Consider the following 22,343-nt stretch of genomic DNA (forward strand, 5'->3'; position numbering starts at 1 on the left):
TCGCTGTGGAAATGGGCCCTTAGCAGGCACTAGTTCAAAGAAGCCTGAGATGAGACACGCGTGTGCTCATTTATACTTACCTGGGGCTTCCTCCAGATTAGTCCATTGGCTCCCTCACTGTCACTATGATCTTCCGCTGCCGGTAATCAGACTTCTGCCTATATCTGGCCCTGGCTGCTCGCCTCCTTGATCGTGCTTCTGTGGCGATGAGTGTTTTGCCCCTGCATAGTTAGTTAAGGCTTATGACAGGGCTTCTGGCCACGTGAACACAACCAAGGAGGCATGAGACCAGGTCCATACATGTGCAGTAGTTCTCTAGTTCCTGGCTGGCTCAGTCAGTGTAATATTACCTGGTCCGTGCGCTCGACGCACTTCCGGGTCTCAGGCGGCTCACGCCCCCACGTGGTGATGCATGTGCGAGCACAGACTGGGAGTCGCAGAAGTAGGGCAGCCGTGTGCCCCCACTATGCTATGAGACGCCGCGCTAGTAGGAAGTGCTCAGGAGCTGATTGGCCAGTCGCAGCTAGGCTGCTGATTGGTGCAGGGGAGGTATTTAGGGTTGCTCCTTTGCCATTTTAAACTGCCCGTGAAAGCATTAGCTTCTGCTAAGTGGGTGTGATTACTCTTATTGGATTATCTGGTTACCGACCTTGCCTGTTATTTGACTTCTCTTTGATCGCTGCCTGGACTGAATTTCTGCTTGGAACTGACCCGTCTGTGATTGCTGCCTGGTTTGACCCCTTTGTGTTTTTTATTATTCTTGGATTGCCGCTTAGACTAACCTCTGCTAGTACTTAAGCACTTTTTCATCTGCTTTCATCTTGTGTCCTACGTGTATGACCCTTGGCTGGCCTGACCTCACTATGACTATGGTAGGGATTAGATTGTGAGCTCCTCTAAGTTCACAGTCCTACATAATGTCCTACCATATTATTATTATTATAGTACTGACATCTGCAGCACATTACAAAGTACATAGTCATGTCACTGACTGTCCTCAGAGGAGCTCACAATCTAATCCTACCATAGTCATAGTCTAATGTCCTACCATATTATTAGTATGTATTTATATAGCACTGACATCTTCTGCAGCACCTTACAGAGTACATAGTCATGTCACTGACTGTCCTCAGAGGAGCTCACAATCTAATCCTACCATAGTCATAGTCTAATGTCCTACCATATTATTAGTATGTATTTATATAGCACTGACATCTTCTGCAGCACCTTACAGAGTACATAGTCATGTCACTGACTGTCCTCAGAGGAGCTCACAATCTAATCCTACCATAGTCCTAGTCTAATGTCCTACCATATTATTACTATGTATTTATATAGCACTGACGTCTTCTGCAGCACTTTACAGAGTACATAGTCATGTCACTGTGTGCCCTCAGAGGAGCTCACAATCTAATCCTACTGTAGTCATAGTCTAATGTCCTACCATATTATTATCATGTATTTATATAGCACTGACATCTTCTGCAGCACATTGCAGAGTACATAGTCATGTCACAGGGGGGCTCTCTTGCTACCTAAAGGTGGCCTCTCTGGTTACCTACGGGGTGGGCTCCCTGTCTGCACACATAGTGGCCTCCATGACCATGGCCACATTCTAGTATATTACCACACCCATTTTCTCCGGGGCGTAGGGGGGGGGGGGGCGCAAAAACTGTCTTTGTCCCCGGGCGTTCAAAATCCTAGCTACGCCTCTGGCGACAGACAGGGCTGTATATGGAAGTGTCGGGGCACACACACAAAAAAAAAACACAGAAGAACATTCGCTCTCAAAAGAGCTGTTTTGGGGTGCTTTTCATCAACAAATATCAGCAAGGTGCAAGCTAACAGACCTCCTAACTATCGCTTTCCCTATCTCTCCAATGTCTCTCCCTTCTCTCACTAATACAGCAGCACACAGAGTGAGAACATGGCCGATGCTGCTGCCTTTTATAAGGGGGGGGGGGGGCTCCAGGAGGGAGTTCAGCCTGATTGGCTGCCATGTGTCTGCTGACTGTGATGTAGAGGGTCAAAGTTTAGCCCAATGATGTAGTATAGGGGGCGGGTCAAACTCGCTAAGTGTTCGAGGTTCATCGCGAACTCGAACCAGCTACATTCGCGCAAACAAGTTCTCCGGCGAACCGTTTGGGCCATCTCTACTAAAAGTATTAGAGGCAAAGGATCAGCAGGACAGCCAGGCAACTGGTATTGCTTAAAAGTAAATAAATATGACAGCCTCCATATCCCTCTCCTTACAGTTGTCCTTTAAATCAGTGAACGGTGTTTACCCCACCTGACCGCTCTAATGTAAAGTTCGGTTGTTCATCTAGAAGATTTTCCACTTTTTGCCATCATATAACCCACCGCTTGTAGATGCCATGATGTATAAGTACATAGAGTTCATGACCTATCGCAAGTCATTCTCTTGGACAGCCAGGGAGTACCCAGAAAACCATACTCCTATGCTGGACTGTATACTTTGCTGAGCAAAAGTCACTTGGCGTCCACACTACAGGCTTCAACAGAGATGAGTGGCAAATCATTATAAACACTAAGGGGAGGGGGCTGAAAAACCTACCTCAGCATGTTAGCATACTCACATGAATCTCATAACCCGGACAATCTCCATTAAAGGGTCATTTATACTTTTATTGCCGGAGACAATTACACAAAATGATTTAACATAACTTGGAATGAATATATTGCATGGTTTATATGCTGTTTAATGTAATCTTTATGATTGCCTGAACAGTTAACTGAACATTATAGGACAAGTGGTTGCAATTTAGAGACTTTTAGGTCATCCAGTGTGGAACAATAACAGTAACATTGGGATTTGGCTCATTACAACCTAATGACTGTCTAAACCAAACAGCATGCTGCATTTATTACAGCCAACTATCCGACCTGCAGCCATATTTCCATATTCATTTCCCTTTTCTTGTCCTTTGTTTCCTGCTTGTTTTCCCTCACGCTCCTGGCTTGCCTTAACTGGTATCAGACTACACATATTTATTACATTCTGTGTTACGCAGGATGAGCAAAATACAGTAAGCCATAGTGACCAGTCAGACATAATACAACTTTTTTTGTTGTTTCTTTCCTTTTATATCTGGATAGTTGTGGTTTTCTCTGTACCGTTCTTATCCCATCTGTGTTTGTTTACATGCTTCTCTTTTCACCTTGTGCCTATCCTGGGTTTATATGTACTTGTTTCTTGCCTTTCATATCTGGATAGTTGTAGTTTTCTCTGTACCGTTCTTATACCATCTGTGTTTGTTTACATGCTTCTCTTTTCACCTTGTGCCTATCCTGGGTTTATATGTACTTGTTTCTTGCCTTTCATATCTGGATAGTTGTAGTTTTCTCTGTACCGTTCTTATCCCATCTGTGTTTGTTTACATGCTTCTCTTTTCACCTTGTGCCCATCCTCGGTTTATATGTACTTGTTTCTTTCCTTTGCAATTGCTTTATTTCTGCTGTATGATAACTTTACCAATCTGTCCAGTTCTTTAGTACTACAATATAACATTGTCATGTGTTCAAAACCTATTATACTTATTAGCCACTACTGACTGTTCTCTCTCTAGTTTTCTATATTTTTTATCTGTTCCTTTATTTACAGCTTCAATGAAGCTTTTGGTGCTTCCATCAAAGACTATGGGACTGGAAAATATGGGCCAATGCCACCTGTAAAGTCTCTAAAAATATATTCTCTTTCTGTTTTTGAGCATGGAAAATGGCTTTCCATTACCCGAGCCCCAGGTTCATCTAAGTCTGGACACTATATGCAGGGACCTTGTATGTTTTCTTGTGTTTCTGGTAATTAGTTCTGGACACTCAGGTTTCTTGTCATATTTCAAAAACATACTTGTAGATTAATTGTGGGAGAGCATCGTGTCAGAGGTAGAGAGTGATTGTGCGCTCACGGTGGTGAGTAGGGGAGCACAGCAGGCCATCAATTCGGGATTCAGGAAATTAGAGCGACTATACGAACGGAAATCCAGGTTATGGTGGAATATCAAGTATAATAAGACTTACAGGGAGGATCATTTGGCACCAGCGTGGCTTAGGGTTCAGATCTTTCCCCATCGGAAGAATATAACTCCTGATTTTAAGAAACGATGGGAGGCGAACTTTGACAGCTGCGCCCAAGTCTGCCTTTCCCTCCTCGGCGAGTTAGACGAGACGGAATTGGCAGAAGTGGAGATTGAGATCAAAAAGATCACAGCCGAATTAAGTGAGTTTTCAGGTGATCCTCTTTATAAGAAAAGAAATGAGTCTTTGACCATTCACATCAAGAAATACAACCGTGATTTGATTTTTGTGAAAGATCGCAAAATTACTAGTGATAAATTGGCCTATAAAATTGGCACAGCATATCGTTGGGAAAATAAACCTAAACAACCCCGCCCCAGAGGCAGACCACCAAAACCTATACCTAGACAAGGACCCACCAGTGGAGAGTCAGATTCAGTGGGGGGGAGTGAAGACTCACAGCCACCTTCAGCGGGTGAAAATTCGGAGCAAGGCGGGCAGAAGAAACCCCGATATCCATTGAGATCGTTAAATTCCAATAAAACAGAGAAAAAAATTGAGAAAAAAATTAAGAAAAAGCCCAATAATAGAGAGAGAACGGACACTGAAGATTCTGACACGGGTAGTATATCAGGGGCAGGATGTGCATTAACCAACAATACAGGAGGCAATGCCTCCTGTTCACCCTCAGTCTGTGGTGGTTTTTTAGACCACAGGTGCTTCTGAGTTGCGACGGGGCGAACTCGGAGGCGGCCGGTGAACCCGCCACGGATGGTCTACAGGTAATCAACCTTACTGGATGTCATATACCCCCAGCAGTTGATTCATTGCTGAGTAAGGGTTTGGGATTTTGTCCTGTACAGAATCTTGATAAATTTGAGTTTATTGTCGATTTACAGTTGTTTTGTCGGAGATTGTTATTTGCGTCCTTCCGTGGCGGATCACGATCAGCCCCTGAAAATAGTACCTCCACAGAGTTTACTGAGGAGGACTTGGCCGCACTCAGGGACTTAGAGGAGTTATATATGGAAGGGTGTACTTTGGATTCATCTGCACAGGAGTCTTGTACGCAGGCAATGCCTCCTGCCCCCCCATATACCCATCTTAATTCACAGTTTAGAAATAAGTCCCAAAAATTTCCACCGTTAACCACGAATGTGGGTCTGAAATCATTTATTAGAGCAGTGGAACGCGATATTATGCAGTTTAGCGCCTGTGGGGGGACAGACCCCAATTTAACGAGTGAGGAGAGCGAAGCCCTGGGATGGCTACAGGACCATACAGAATGGACCATTAAGCCATCCGATAAGGGCGGGAATGTGGTCCTTATGACCACATTCAATTATCGAAAAATGTGCCTCGATCTCCTTGGTCGCCCGGGGTGTTATCGGAGGGTCTCCCCGTCCAGACTCACGCGTGCCATGGCGGAACTGGAGGTGCTGGTTGATGGAGCCCTGAGAGAGGGTGTGATTGATAAACAGGTCGGGCTATTCCTGAAGGTGATAGACCCCATCGTTCCCACATTCTATGCATTACCCAAAGTACACAAGCGGCTTATTGACCCACCTGGGAGGCCGATCGTGTCCAGCAGGGGCGCCTTCACTGAGAAGGTGAGTATATACATTGACAGGCACCTCCAGTCCCATGTGCAGAGTCTTCCATCATACATCAAAGACACCACCCAATTGTTACGAACGCTGGATGGTCTAAGTGTACCTTCGGGTACCCTTCTCGTGTCCCTGGACGTGGAGGCCCTCTATTCGAGCATCCCACATGACGGAGGGATCAGGGCAGTGGCTACTTTTTTGCGTGAACGGGCATGCAACGAGATCTCGCACAATGCTTTTTTGCTGAGTCTTTTGAGATTATTGCTCACCAACAATATTTTTGTGTTTGATGGGGCCCACTACCTCCAGGTGCAGGGGGCGGCGATGGGCACCACCTGTGCTCCGTCGTACGCCAACCTGTACCTGGGGGAGTGGGAGCGTTCCATCTTCGCAGACGAGGGACTTGCGATGTACCTGTGCCACGTGTTATCGTGGCACAGGTACATCGACGACATCCTCGTACTGTGGACGGGTACCCACCAGGAACTGTTGGCATTTGTGACTAGACTCAATGTTAATAGTCTAAATTTAACTTTTACCATGTCTTGTGATTACCGGTCGATCCCTTTTTTGGACATTAGAATCTCAATTGACCCAAAGGGTCAGATTATTACTGACCTGTATAGAAAGGAGACAGCCACTAACGCTCTATTACACGCAACTAGTTTTCACCCCTTTCATACCATAAGAGGCATTCCCATGGGCCAGTATATGAGAGTGAGGAGAAACTGTTCCTCGGAGACTGATTTTCGCAGACAAGCCGATATCTTACGTTCACGTTTTTTAAAGAGGGGTTATCCCGATGGTGTTCTTAGACGTGCCTTTAACAAGGTCAGAAGAAGGGATCGGCCGAGTCTCCTGAGACAGCGGTATCACAATCAGACCACTCAAGACGGTTCCGAGTTGCGTTTTGTGACTAGGTACTGTGCTGAACATTCTTTTCTTAAACATACCTTACAGAAGCATTGGTACTTGTTGCAAAATGACCCAGCTATTGGACATGTGGTCCCAGGACAACCACGTGTCACATACAAAAGGGCTAAGTCACTACGCGATAGTTTGGTGCACAGCCACTTTGACGGAGTCAACCCGAGGCGCCACTGCATAGTGTTGGGTACCTACACGTGTGGGGGTTGTTCCTATTGCAGATATATACATGTGGGCAGATCTGTCCCCCTCCCTAACGGTAGCATCTTCCAATTAAAACACTTTGTGAACTGTCAGACTGAATTAGTAGTTTATTTACTACTGTGCCCCTGCGGATCTTTCTATATAGGAAAAACGAAGAGACCATTATGGAGGCGAATATCTGAACACATACAGAATGTGAACAATGATGAGTCTCTCACTCCTATAGCTCGACATGTAAGACAGTGCTTGAAATGCACCGCTAACAAATTGCGATTTGTGGGTCTTGATAGAATCCACGGAACTATACGGGGGGGCAACTTTGACCGTTTGCTCCTTCAAAGAGAAACCAGATGGATTTACAACCTAAAAGCATGCCAAACTCCGGGTCTGAACGAGACTTTTAGTTTCACTCATTTCCTGCCTCATTGATTCTGCGTTGATGGCCTCCTGTATGTCTTCCATCCCCTCCCCTTTAACCCATTAATGGGTCCCCTGTCGGCTGCTTGAGCTTTTTGCCTGGGGCTGCGATGTTTTCCAACTTCTAGCAATTGATGGGCTTCTTTTTGTTATTTACATGCAGGTCTGTAGGCTATGGTGCCTCAGGTAGGCATGGATCTCCCATCCAGCCCCATTATTTTTTGTGGGTTGAGTTTTGGGAGTTTATATATATACATTTTCCATATAGTGCCCATCCAGCCCTCATGTTATTTATAAATTATATTTGTGTATATAGATGCATTCTATCTGATCCGTTCTCGAGTTTTGGTAGTTAACAAACACGGATACTAGTTACCTGAGGGTGACTGGGATGTCTGTATGCTGTTTGGATGTTTGGCCTTGTGGAGCCGCCGTAGCGCTGCTGGATCACGTCATTGTCGGTTGGGACGCAGCGGTGAGAGATATGCCACACTTCCTCCCCTTGGTCCGCATGCGTGACCTCCGACCGTGACGCGTACTTCCGCTGGGCTCGGATTGGTTGCCGCAATGGATATGAATGACTGCATAGCACGGCAAGACACGCCTTCTGATGACGCCGTGAGAACGGCGAAACATGTAAAGGACGTGCTTGCATGAGACGCCGTCCCCACCCGCAGCACTCCCCGCCGCCTCCGGTACAGGACTTACATGCCGTGGTTCCAGCTGGGCTATACACAGACGCCTGCCCTGCTTGCATCCTTCTGAGCAAGTCCACATCCACACCGGTCTAGGACGGCACGCTCCATACAGCAAATCAACAAGTGTTTTTGGAGACTTTGTTTCGGCTGGTCAGCTGTGTAAGTTTGCAGAGCAGCGGCTCTTGGGCAACTCTCAAACCACGAGTGGACTACTCAAGCTCCTTTCCCAAGATGGTGGAGTGGTGAGATATGATGGTTGCCATTTCCTTGTTTTTGATATGAACTGTCACTAACTATTGCTGCTGCACCTACTTGCATCTTGCATGTGCTGCTTTGCCTCTTAATGCATACTCAACACTACAGCTGGATGGAACTGCATGTTGCTCTTATTTCCCAAGCTTGAAGCAGCCTACTAACTAGACATTTGTTGTCGCCACTAACAACATCCACACTAGGTTCCTGGCCAGGAGCATGATTGCTGGTATGCGTGGTGAGTGCTAGCGTGCGGGGATGGCCATCTCATGTGGTTTTAATATATGTTTTTCCAGTAACTTGTATGTTTCAATAAACGTTACCTTTTTATAGATTAGTTGTAGGATTTTCAGATTAATTCTGTACATTAGTGAGCACCTGTAGTCTATTAATCGCTCTATTTTTTGTGTATGTTGTAGATTAATTGGCTTTCCCCAAAACGGGTTCTACTGTATCTTGTAGCTGTTACATTAAATTGTAATTCCTGGTGATATTACAATGGGCAAACACTGATCATAGTATATATGTGCTCATTACTAGTCAGTGTGTATTTCTATTTGTAATATAGCTCTTTTCTATAGTAATCATTTTGTCTCACCTGTAAGGATGATAAGTCGCGAAAAGCATCTTCATGGATAGTGTTTATTTCATTGCTATGCAACATCAGCAGCTCCAGCTTCTGTAGGCCAGAGAGGTCACTCTCTGTTAGTCTGCTTATGCTGTTGTACCTGCAGGTAGACACAAGACAGACACCTATTATTTGTGGAACAAGTATAGAAGAAAACATGTATGGTAGAATGCTGGTGTAAATGCCTATGAGACAAGACACAGGACAAATATTGCACTTTTCTCCTGGCAAACTCAAAGCACCAGTGCTGCAGCCACTAGGACGCATTCTATAGGCAGTAGCAGCGTTAGGGAGTCTTGCCCAAGATCTCCTCACTGAATAGGTGCTGGTTTACTGAACAGAAAGCCACGATTTGAACCCTGTCTCCTGCGTCAGAGGCAGAAATCTTAACCAGTGCAGTATCCAGCCACTGCTATTGCTACTGCTACTGCTTGTGCCTATACACGAGTACACTACTATTCAGGTCATATTAAATGCTTTCCTCTCTCTAGTGGAATGAGGTCATTCTTGAAACATACCTTGGAGAGACCTCTTGCCTAGAAAATCACTTCATAGATTTTCTGGGAAATAACATACTCTGTATTTTACAAGAGTTTTATTCTTTTAACTTCTGCATCCAAGTTTTCATAGTTCTCCGCTGTTGTATCTCATTACAGCCCCTACATGTATCATGAAGAGGGAATGCGCAATCATATACTGCAACCCACAGAAATCATATCTTGCTGCGATCTGCTTTATAAGAATAATCAATAGCGGATGTCTGTTGAAAGACACAATAAGTACACAAAGTTTTGCTGGAACAGAGAATCAGGCATCTAGGTGCTTGCACAAAGTTGTAAAAAAGCTTGGGAAATTCCGTATCTGATTAATTAAATTAAATGAATTGAATTAAATAAATCCTAAAATGAGCGCAGTTTAGGAAAGAAAATCTTATAGAACGGGCATGAGCCATTAGAGAGTGCCCCGCCACCCATGGGATTGTGGCAGTCTTAAAAATCTTGGTATCTCATTAGCACTTTAGTTCAGTTAGAGGTGAGATTTAGTTATTTAGCCCGTTGCTGACCTGAATCACCCTGCAAGAGGGGTGCTGGGGAATATTGGCCTGAGTAGCCTATGCATATTGCCTGTATTATGTTGTCTGTACACCTATTATCATTGTCTTATTTATTGCGCAGCGCTGTGTAATATGTTGGCACTATATAAATCCAATAAACTGCCTATGATTCCATAGCTGGGAAAGTCATTCAACTGCTGTACTTTTATGAAAAGCATTGTAGGCAGCTTCCTCCTTGGAGCGCATACAACCACTTATTCACTATTTTTCAGTTGACTATGGCCTAGGCAAGGGTTGCAAACTCTTATGACTTAATAGCAGATTATATTTAATAAATCTAGGCCATGTTTGCAGGGAGGAACACTTTTAATGATCTCTGGCCCACAAGTGCCTCTGATAATCAATCTCAAAATCAGCACCCCGGAGAGCAGATAACACTTGTTAAAGGGACCCTGAACAGAACAGAAAAATGCAATACTGAACCTGGGGCTTCCTCCAGCCCCTCCCCCCCCTCCCCCCCCCGTAGTCTGTGAGGTCCCTCTGCATGCTCTGTGCTCCCTCTGTTCTTCCGCTGGTGGCTCCATTAGCCATGCACTGTCACTGGGAGTCGTGCACAACTGCACATGCATGGTCCTTGCACGCCCATTGCCGTGAGCATTCTTTGTACGCGAGGTTCTCGAAAGAATTAACCGTGTGTGCACAGAATGCTCATGGCAGTTGGCAGGCAAGCCAGACAGACACAGTTGTACATGATTCCCGCCCAAGTCACGTGACTGAGCCGTTAGCAGAAAAACGGAGGGACCTCACGGACTACGGGAGTGTGCAGGAAGCCCCAGGTAAGTTCATTATGGCATTTTTCTGTTCTGTGAACAGTGTGAGTGAAGCATACTGTATATTTAATTGACTGTATGCTTCAGTGCACTTCACTGCATGCAACACAACGTGTAGATAAAGTGCAGCACCACCGTCCCGTTTCATTTCTGCTGTTAAGGGGAATGCACCACCACAATGCCCACTGTGAAACTAGCCTAAAATCTTCTAACTTTCCTGTAGTGAAAGATAACTCCGTAGTGTGCAATGGAACTTTACAGAGAACCACAAGATGTGCTAAGAAAGTGCCCCTAATGCCTGGTACACACCATGCAATTTCCCATCAGATAGACCTTTCGGATAATTATTTCCGACAGCTCTGATATGATTTCCAATCGGTTTCTGATTGATATTGTAAAGAAGTGATCATAAAATCGATCAGAAAACGATTGGACTTTAAATCCAAACTGTTGGAAATAATCGATTCGATCTATCTATTTAATGGGAAATTGCATGGTGTGTTCCAGGCATTACATATATCAGTTGTGATTAATCTTTGAATATTGTTCACAACTCTTCCCCTTGTAATATTTGAAATATTGCTGCAATCAGCGTTTTTGTTTGAAACGCTGCATACAGTGGAGGGAATTGAAAAGGACTTAAAAAAATAAAGGCATCTTAGAGCTTATGTATTACAGAGATTGCATAACATATATCTAAATATGGCTTACTTTTTCCTTTTCTTAGTTTCTGCTAGACCTAGCTAAAACCAATGTAGGTGTGTCTGCAGATGAGGTGTGCACTAATCAGGCATGACAGTTTCCCTGCAGCTGTGAGCTGTAAGAATGCTGACCTGTATTAATAAAGCACTGGCTGAACAGCAGTAGCTAGAATATGTCTCTGCTCATTTCATTTACCCAAACAGAACAAAATGTTCAGAAGATAATTAATCCAAGCACCAAATATGTTATTTGGAAAAGATGGGTGTTTTTTCTTTCAGGTCTCTGGAATTCAACTACAGCAGCCAAGTGCATCAAAATGGCACGAGAAGCCCACAACATATCAAAAGAACACGTACCTTTATTAATAAAGGCTAAATATCTGTACAGTAGTGGGTAAAAAAAAATGTAAGCTAGGTTCACAGTGGGAGCTGCATTTCCTGTAAAAACAGGAACCCAACACAATAGAACAATAAAATTGTACCACTAGTTATGCGACCTTTGCGTCACATGTAGTAAATCATACAGTCAATGAAAAGTATGGGCATTAAAACAACATGGGAAAATGCTAATGATTAATTGATGGAGACCATAGTAGACTTCACTAGGTTGCCACTTTGGTGGCTGGCACAGTTTATTTAAAAATCGGAATTATTACCGATATGCCACTGGTCTGCCACCCACAAGTCCATTCTTTCCTTTTGTAATTGTCGGTATTTGATCTAGAGATAACATATCTGTTAACCATCATGGAGAATCTGTGCATGGGATGGTTATCTGGAGCAAGGCCTGCCTATTGCTTCTTGAAACATATTTGCAGCAATGTCCACTACTGGTGGTGCTATAGCTTTTGCCTGCTTGTCCACCGTGCATATCAAAGCTGAAGTGATTAGCAGGAACATTCTTGAAACAAGCAATAAAGACACTTGTACTGGCACTTGTACAAGCACTTTAGAAGAGCCTCCTCACTCAGTGATATAGTTTTCACTTTTGTGTGGTGAGATATAACTGTTTATAATCTGCTGTTGAGGATCCAAGAGGGTGAAAAAAAAGTCCTTGGAGGGGTGTTCCCCAAAATAAGGGAGACATCAAAACAGAAATAGAGGGCCCTTAAATTGACTTCAATAAATTAAAAACATTACAATAATAACTACAGTACTTTAAACATTTAATATTTTTTTGAATAAATCTTTTCCATTATTCATTCCTTTATTGATTTTAGTGAGTCATAAAGTATAACAGGAAGATTAGCTCAACAGCCAGGCAAGAAACCCTTGTAGAGGCATCCAGAAATGGTTCCTTCCATATCCTTTGGAATTTTGGAGTTTTGTTTGGTTGTGTCCCAGATTCTAGCAGAAAAGTGATTTTCAGAAATATGTCTACGTGTGCCTTAGTAATATCAATCTAACATAAATAATATCAAGTTACAGACATAAGCAGTACAAGAGATACAGTAAGGTCCATAAATATTTGGACAGAGACAACTTTTTTCTAATTTTGGTTCTGTGCATTTCCACAATGAATTTTAAAAGAAACACTTCAGGTGCATTTAAAGTGCAGACTTTCAGCTTTAATTCAGTGGGGTGAACAAAATGATTGCATAAAAATGTGAGGCAACCAAAGCATTTTTTTTAGCACAATCCTTTCATTTCAGGGGCTCAAAAGTAATTGGACAAATGAAATAACTGGAATTAAAATGTTCATTTCTTGGTTGAAACCAAGGCAATGACAGCCTGAGTTATTGAACTCATGGACATCACCAGATGCTGGGTTTCCTCCTTCCTTTTTAATGGTCTGCCAGGCCTTTACTGCAGCAGCTTTCAGTTGCTGCTTCTTTGTGGACCTTTCTGTCCAAAGTTTAATCTTCAACAAGTGAAATGCATGCAAATTGGGTTAAGATCACGTGACTGACTTGGCCATTCAAGAATTTTCCACTTCTTTGCTTTAATTAACTCCTGGGTTGCTTTGGTTGAATGTTTTGGGCAAATGTCCATGTGAAACCATGTGTATCATGAAACACAACCCAATCAATTTGACTGCATGGATTTGAGCAGGCAGTATGTCATTTCAGTCTTGAATAGCAGTGTAAGAAATCTTCTCAACATAGACCTCTTCAAATACAATGATTCTTAGCAGCAAAACTGGACATCACACAAGTTCAGAGCTTTAGTGTATATAGCTGACACATTTTTGACCCTGGTGGTTCCTTAGTTTTAGCCATTTTACAGAGAATACTCAGTACAGATATATTAAAGGTTGTCACACCCACAGGTGCAATCCTCCAACCAATGTATCGCAGCAGCCCTAGCTAATCAAAAGAAGCTCACTGAGGAAATACAGGATCTTCTCAAAAAATTAGCATATTATGTTTATCAGTACATTACAGAAAACAATGAACTTTATCACAATATGCTATTTTTTTGAGAAGACCCTGCAAGGCACAGGAGGAGAGCACAAGGTAATGTGGCTAATAAATACATATATTTAATAACCTCAGAAAAATCACCTCAAAAGTCTAAAGTGGAGTGCCTGTTCTAGAACCTGAAATTTATGTACAGGAGGGAGAAAAAGTAGTAGGAGGAAATGGACAACACTGCACAATCCCTTACAGGACAATATATTGCACAATCCCTTGCAGGACATAATTCCTTGCACCACTGAACCCTGTACTGAAACAATTAGGAATCACTGAATTTCAAGAGATTTCTTGCTCTACTATTCGAATTATGGTACTTTTTCCTGCACCACCGAACCTTGCACTGTGATACAGCATTGCATCATGGGATTAAAGTGGACCTTTCTCCATTTGTATTATTCTAGTCTTGCTGAAGATAAACTGCTAATTTTTCTTCTGTTGATTGTGATATTTATTTAGGTTTCATCCTTCCAAATAGTGTACCAGTAGTTGTACAAAAAGTTAATGAAAATTGAGGATACAGAAAATGTATAGAGCCATGTTGCATAGCAGTAACCAGTAAGTATTAACAGTTAAAAATGTTATGAAGTGTGATTTTAAACAGATAGCTGGATTATACATGTTTCATCACTCCCGATCTAGGATGTTACAAAACACAGGGAGGATGCTCTTACCCAATGAAATGTAATAATAAGGCTACTATGTGTGCAGTTATATGACTTTGTATGTTATTCAAATAAAACAAATTATCACCAATTTCAGAATTGTTATAAAAAATGTTCACTAATTTCAGAATCACCCAGGCACAGTACACTTCAGTAAATGGAATGAAGTAACACCTATAAGCTGTTGTGACTTGCTACTGGTCCTCCTATGTGCTAGGCTGCCTCAGTGCCAAGGTGTTGGAAAGGATGCTACTTTGGTTACCACAAATGTGACTTTGGTTACCACAGTTGAGGTTTGCTTATCATGGCACACTGAGTTCTAGATATAGTGAAGTAGTTGTGAAAATGCCGTTAAAGTATGTGAAGATGTGTGTACTACACTCAGAATGCTTCTATGAGATCCACGTATTAGCAAGAGATTTTCTTTAAAGTGCACCTAGTAAATTATTTAAAATAAACACATGATGTACCTGCAAATGAATATTACATACTTACCTCACTGTCAGTTCCTCTCAGAAGATCACCATTTTCTTCTTACAATGATTCCTTGTCAGAATTGAAATGTATCCGTTGCTGTCAGTTATATATCAGTTGTTGGCAGTTAGAACTGAAAGAACAACTGATGTGCAAGGTAATGTCCATGTTTTCCTATAGCTCATGTGGGCGATATGACAGTTTAACAGTGTGCTGACCAGGCAGCTGTTATGGGTTAATGACCATTTTCAAAATGGAGAACGTAGAATTCCATCGATCACAGTGGACAAAGAGGAGGCAGGAGAGAAGAAAGAGATTTATGAGTAGACTACATGGCAGGTAAGTATGACGTGTGTATGTTTATTTTGACTTTTAATTTTCAGTTCTGGTTTGCTTTAAGGCCCTTTACAATTTGCATCATAAAGATCTCAGCTTCAGTCCTGCTAGAGTTTTAGCACTGCTTGTGCCACAAGGAAAACAGACTTCATAGAAAGTCAAATCAAAACAGAATGTTTTTATGGCACTAAATAATAAATCGCTATGTATAATGCTTGAGCAGAAGCTTACATCATTGCTCTTACTGATACAAATCAGGGGAATAGCCCTGGACATCTGTACATTATTAGCTACTTCTCAACTGGTCTTAGAGTTAAACCTTTATTTATTTATTAAGGGGGTCTGTCTTGCAAAGCGGTAGCAAGCCCATGGCTATTTCAGAAATGTTACTGCTAATGTATGTTTCCAAATTCTTCTATTAATGGTAAAAAGGAAGAAAAAGAACAGCAGGGGTTGAGTGCTATGTTTCAGTACTACAAGTTAAGTATGGGGCACCTCCATGATGTTTGAGACACAATAGCATTACTGCAGGAAACAGTTCCTCCCGCATAATTGAATTATTCTTTATCTGTAATTGTTTGCACTTGTAACTGATTGTTGTGGATGAGAGCAGCAGGCACGTTGGCCAACTAGAAACGTGGACTGTATATGGGAATCAGATAGCGAGATCCTCCTGTAACTCAATACGGTGTTAGTTTGCTGGATGCCCATAATGTTTATACACATTCATACCTGCCTTGTGAGAACATATATTATAGGTTTAGAAATAAACTGAAGTTTTTTTTCAAATGAAAAAGGGAAAATAAAGAAACAGATTCTTGACCTCATTGATGGACCAGAAATTGTATTCAGATTTGAACTGTAGAGGAACCTTGTATGACAGCTCATTCAGTTTGATGAAGCAAAGCAGTCATCATGTGGTCAGCAATGGAAAGTAACTGAATGATCACTGCCATGCTATGTGTGGTGCTAATATGGAGAAGGGGCAGATTGCTGATAAGGCTACAAAAGCCTGGGTCTTGGGTGAGAGCTGCCCAAGGGGGTGGCTGCACATAGATGAAGGGTTGTTGCATATACAAGAGGATACTGCAAATAGAATATGGAGGTTGCAAATAAGGAGCAAAAGGAGCAACAAATAGAACAAGGGAGCTGCGGTAAAAAGGGATGTACATAAAAGATAGGGGTTGGTGAGCATTGATGTTATACATGGAAGAGGAGGCTGTGCATGGGATGGGACGACTTGGTAACATAAAGGAAATTGAATACAATACTCACTTCTGGGTCCTAATGAAATCAGGACCCTGCTGTTTAAAATTCACCTTCTGCAACAAGTGGTACGAATGTCGATCAAAGACAACGAATACCCGCTCTCAACCCAGCTGGTTTTGCCCTTCAGGGATCCACAAGGTTATTGTAATAACAATACCCTTGAGAATGCCAGACAGGCGAAACCAGTTGGAAATAGAGTACATTGGTTTTGCATTACATTTGTATCACCTGTTGTGGAACATGTATTTTAAACAGCAGGGTCCTTGTAACGAATGTGGAAGTATCTCCGTGGTCAGCGCACAACCTGTGCGCCGACACTACGGAAACCCTCCACAAGCGTTTAGATAAGGGAACCCAGCTTTGGTGCAAATGCACCTGTAGAGAGGAATTCCAACAGGCAGATGGAGCTGTGGAGTGCAGAGGAATAAACCCTCTGCACAGCCACAGATGCCAGATAGAAATTGTATGAAATGAAGCAATACAGGGCAAGATAGACTCTCTCTCGAGAGAGAGAGAGTGAGCACAGAGACAGTATGTATGTATGTCCACCAATCTAGTAGCGACGGTAGACATACAACAGCGAAGACCAAAGTGAGAAAGCAATCGCAAGAATAGCGATTGCTAATAGAGACACAAGACTGATTAAAGACAGATCATAGGATGAATAAAGACAGAACCAATTAACAAACTATAATCCAACACGAAAGAACAGACAGGACTAGCTACACGCGGTCACCACACGTTAAGCGCAATAGCGACAAAGCGCGTGCAAGGCACGGTCACCGCATGTTAAGCATAACAGCGACAAAACGTACCAACCCTGACTAACAAATGAAACACAAAAAAAGAAAACAAACAAAGAAAGCGAACGCTTGCTAATCGGTTGCCTCACCCAGACAACAGCAAGCGTTCGTCCCGGACAAGACAGACAGAAGGAGTAACCTGTAGCAACCGCAGCTAAGGTTAAACTCCAAGGTTCAGACAAGAGAGATCTACCGCCTCTAACGCTAGGGCGAATGCGATCTAGGAACAGGACAGAACGATTCACTGTCAGCCACCGCTGGCGACAATACCATCGCACAGATGAGACAAGACAGACAGAAGGACTAACCAGTAGCAACCGCTGCTCTGGCTTCACTCCAAGACAGAGTACCGAGAGATCCACCACCTTTACCGCTAGGGCGAATGCGATCCCAACGAACAGGCAGATGGAGCAACCAGTAGCAACTGGTGCTCTGGCTTACACTCCAAGACAGAGTACAGAAGGATCCACCGCCTCTACCGCTAGGGCGAATGCAATCCAAACAGACAGAATGATTCACTGTCAGCCGCCATTGGAGAAAGTGCAATCGCAACAGATAAGACAGAACTAGGCAATACAGATAATAAACAACCTGACTGCACTAGAAGGAATGCTAGTGCACTCCCAAGGATAACTGTTCTAAGACAATATTTAGCAAACAATTTGCAGAGGGGCTGTAACTCAAGGTAAGTCCAGCAGAACCAAACCTTTAAGACCAGCAGGATATTCTGGGAGGAAATTGTATTTATACTGCAAGCCTTCAAGAGAGGCAGAGCAATCAATAGCCAGATAAGTGAATGCAAATCCCTCACCAGAACAGCAACTCTGAAACTTGCAGAGTGAAGACAGGTCTCCTTTCCAGGGACCTGCAGCATACAGACGTGAAAAATGGTCAAAAAGCTGCCTGCCTGTGCAGACAGCAGAGCAGATCATTACAGTCCTCATTTAATTAGGGCCTGGATGTGAGTGCTACCATTTCCTGGCGGAAAACTCTGACACTTCAGTTAATTTCAGAAATACTGTGGTGTACATATGCTATATCAAACAAATCAAGCATGGCTATAGAAGTTCCCCAAGCTCTATTATAGATCTCAAAAGAAATCTTTAACTTAAAGCTGTCCCTCCTTACCCTGCCCCACTGGAAGCCACTCCATCTTGCCCTATATCATTGCACCTCCCCCCCATCCCCATAGCAACAGTATCTGGGCAATACTCACTTCCTTCACTGCTGCCCCCAAGATTGAGCTCCTGACAGGTGACACTAATGGTATGGGTATACGTTCTTTAAAGTTAACCTCCGGACTAAAAATCTACTCAGCAGAACTGAAAAGGCTTGGTGTTTCTTCAACAGTTTCACAGCATCAGAACTTTGTTTTTCTTACAAAACATCATTTTTAGCTGCATGTTTAGCTAAGCTCCACTCAGCTAAGAAAACTGCCCGGGCTTTTTTTCCCTAAAGCTGTGCAAAGCATGATGGGATTTTCTATGTTGTTATTCACGTTGCCTAGCAACTGGGAGGGGTGATCAGCACAAAGGACAGTTGGAACTGTGTCTCATGCTCCCTGTCACCTTCTTTCAACCAAAAATGGCTGCCCTCATGAAATCAAACATTTGCCTGTTCTTTTAAAACAGGGTGGGTAAGAGATTATATTACCTATCTATTTTAAATAACATAACTAATGTAACTTAATGACAGTATGTTTGTTTAGGCTGAAGTTCCTCTTTAACCTTCACAATCTGCTCCTAGTCCTAACTGAGAGATCTAGGTGACACCTCCCATAATATCTTCAACATCATCTGCTCCGGCTATGTTTCTAGTGCTTGTGATTACTTTCTTAATAGGTGCCAAAACAAGCCCCTGCATGCCATTGAGTTTGGAAGCACAGCTCCTTAGCTTAACAATAGTATGCGCCAAAGCCTCTTGCTACTTTTTGGGCACAAACACACACACCCATGGCCTAAGGCAGTGATGGCTAACCTTGGCACTCTAGCTATGACAAAACTACATATCCCACCATGCCTCTGCCTCCCCCGAGTTATGCTTAGAGTTCTCAGAGTATTGCAATGCCTTATGGGACTTGTAGTTCCACCACAACTGGAGTGCCAAGGTTAGCCATCACTGGCCTAAGGTCTTTTATCAAAGGTATTTCTACATATTATATAATTAGCTTATTTATTTTGGATTCAGGAAGTATGTATACAGAGATGTATGAGATGTTATAGAGATGCATTTGTAAACAAGATCATATTCATTATGTGACTAGTGGACTCACCCTAGATTGATACGCTCCACATCAGTTTGAATGGCCTTGGGAATGGCACCGAGGTACCTAAAGGTGCAGTGGACTTCTGTCTTAGCATAACAGGCACATGGCTTAGGGCATGCTCTGCTAGGGTCAGTAAACCCCAGGATCCAGAGGATGACAAGGTAGCCAGGAAGACATGACGAACTTCTGCCCATTGCCAGCATCATTACCAGTTACTTTAGAGCAGCATCACCCTAAGACAAAAAATGAGAAAACACAAAGTATTTCACATTAGCATCTGTTTTCTATGAGACAAAACCACAAATGTAATAGCCAAAAAGCAAAAAAAAGTTGTATGGAATTTTGCAGAGAAGCTAAAAGGGCATTCAAGCTTTACTTCTAATGTGTGTCTCAAAAGACCGGCACTTTGTAAACAGGTTAATGGAATTTCTGGTAGAGCAGTTCAGGTTACCACAAAGATTTAGCCAAGAGACCAAGTGTAGTTTCTACACGTAATTTATATGTGTCAGATTAATTGCTAGAATGTAACCCGCTTAGACATCAGGGCTTCTTTAGTAAGGAAAGTGTATAAAATGAAGGTACGTAGCAGCTTCCTGTAACCAATAAGGACTTCATCTCTCTCCACTGTATAGAAGCTTACAAAATATAAAACATATTTTTAAATTATTATGGTAGTTTTTGTAATTCAGTTTGGTACATTCTTTTTGCTTGCAAAATACAGTAAAAGACTGTTTTTTATCCTAGTATAAATTCCTTGATGTAGGCATGGTTAATGAGAGGATAGTAATTCCGAATTGATGCAGGATTATGCAAATTTTGTATGCAAATATTTCCAGATGTCAAGATGGAGTTTGTATACAAAATGTGCATCAACTCAAAACCATTTGCATACCATTTACCATGCCTAATGAACTGGTGTCAGCCTAAGCATGATGATGATGATGATTTTTATTTATATAGTGCCAACATCCTCCGTAGTGCTGTACATAATACAAAACCAATAGTGGGGAGCATAAATACAGAAACGACATCCAGAAATACAAATGTGTACATACAGTAGTTGATGTGTGGTCTGAGACATCACCAATACATGTACATGTCCATATGATAAATTACAGCAGAATAAGAAACACTAGAACGAGGTTCCAGCTCTTGTGAGCTTAAAATCTAGAGGGTAGTGAGTTGGAGACTCAAGAAAAAGAGACACGGATTAGCGGATGAACCTCCAATGGTACCTATAGCAAATGATAGACTTGTCTGAACAGGTGTGTTTTGAGAGTACACTTGAAGGTTTCCAGGCTCGCAACATGACTGTACAGTGAATCACTGTTATATGGAATTATTTGAAGCAAAAGTACATGAACACTTCAATAAAAAATAAAAGTTGCCATGACCAATCAGTTCTGTTTGGACAGCCAATGGCATAGAGCTAGTTTGGAATGTCTTTTCAGTAATCTACTGGGTGATGCATAAACTCTCCTTTTGAATGTATCTTCCAGTTTTAAATAAAGTGACTCTGATCTTTGCTGTGATATGAGTAGGAATTATATGTTCTCCCTTCATTTATATGAAATTGCTAATGTTTTTTTCAACATTAGCAAACTAAAATTAGATTCCTTACTGATTAATGAGGTAGACCCTAAGCTCTGTGGCTTCCTACAGCTTCCATATCCTGAGTCACGCAGGGATAAATAATTTGGGGTCTGGCAATCGCTAGATCCCCCAATTACCCGTACGTGGGGCACAGACCATAGCATTACTGCTATAGCCACGCTGGCACTACGCGGCCGGTGGCTCGTGCCCAGATGGCCTAATTCATTCTGAATACCCAGACAGGGACAGATTTCTGTTAAGGCCACAAAGGCCAGGGTCTTGAACGGCTGTTACCCCAGGGGGGTGGCTGAACATGGAAAAGAGGTTGCTGCATAGGGAAAAGTAGGAGTAAGAGTAGGCAGAAATGGAAAAGGGAGGCTGCAAATAGGATGCAAAACATAAAAGATTGGAGCTTCTACACAAGAAAACTGGGCGCTAGTCTACTTTAGGGGACCCAGCGCAAATCCCCATAGACAATTGAAACTGTGCTGAAAACGGAACGAATTTCCGCTTTCAGCTTGTTTAAAACCCCACAAGTTGTATATCCATGGAAAGCTAAGATTCTGCTCTAACGAATTCTGGCACTTTCGGTGAGAAAAAGCTTAAACTCACCGTGCAGGAAGCGCCGAAAGTCCGCAATCGTGGCTCCGTCGGCCATCTTAGCTCTGCTGGTGATGTTTGTCTCCCTCCTCATTGGAGGGATTGTTAGCTGGGGGCGTGCCAGGAATAAAAAGTGAACTCCACATGCCACCTAGTGGCTGTGGAATACAAGTAATTCTTGAATTGAAAACTGTCATTGTAATTTAAAAATTGAAAAATACAAGAAATGGATTTAATAAAATAATAATAAAAAAAATAATGAAAATAATTAAGGTGTGCGTGCAATCTCCACTATCCATGTGGACATAGAGTAGGAATAAAAAGTTGTCCGAGCGAAGCGAGGACCGAGCCCGCAGCCCAGCGAGCGGGCAAGGGGACAGTGAGTCCACTAAAGCAGGTGTGCGTGCAATCTCCACTATCCATGTGGACATAGAGTAGGAATAAAAAGTTGTCCGAGCGAAGCGAGGACCGAGCCTGTAGCCCAGCGAGCGAAGCGAGCGGGCAAGGGGACAGTGACTCCACTAAAGCAGGTGTGCGTGCAATCTCCACTATCCATGTGGACATAGAGTA

The 22,343-nt window shown here is 42.7% G+C and overlaps 1 protein-coding gene across 3 annotated transcripts in view; it reads right to left on the minus strand.

The window, feature by feature from the left end:
• Positions 1–22,343, minus strand: part of IGSF10 (immunoglobulin superfamily member 10) — a 163,123-nt gene that overhangs the window by 60,671 nt on the left and 80,109 nt on the right. For all 3 annotated transcript variants that reach the window (XM_068280840.1, XM_068280839.1, XM_068280838.1), the window contains 2 exons: positions 19,587–19,813; positions 8,739–8,868 (listed from right to left, as the gene is read on the minus strand). In XM_068280840.1, coding sequence (XP_068136941.1) covers positions 8,739–8,868; positions 19,587–19,786 — 330 coding nt within the window. In that variant the 5' untranslated portion in view covers positions 19,787–19,813. The remainder of the gene's footprint in view (positions 1–8,738; positions 8,869–19,586; positions 19,814–22,343) is intronic.

This window comes from Hyperolius riggenbachi, chromosome 4, assembly GCF_040937935.1.
Source record: "Hyperolius riggenbachi isolate aHypRig1 chromosome 4, aHypRig1.pri, whole genome shotgun sequence".
NCBI lineage: Eukaryota > Metazoa > Chordata > Amphibia > Anura > Hyperoliidae > Hyperolius > Hyperolius riggenbachi.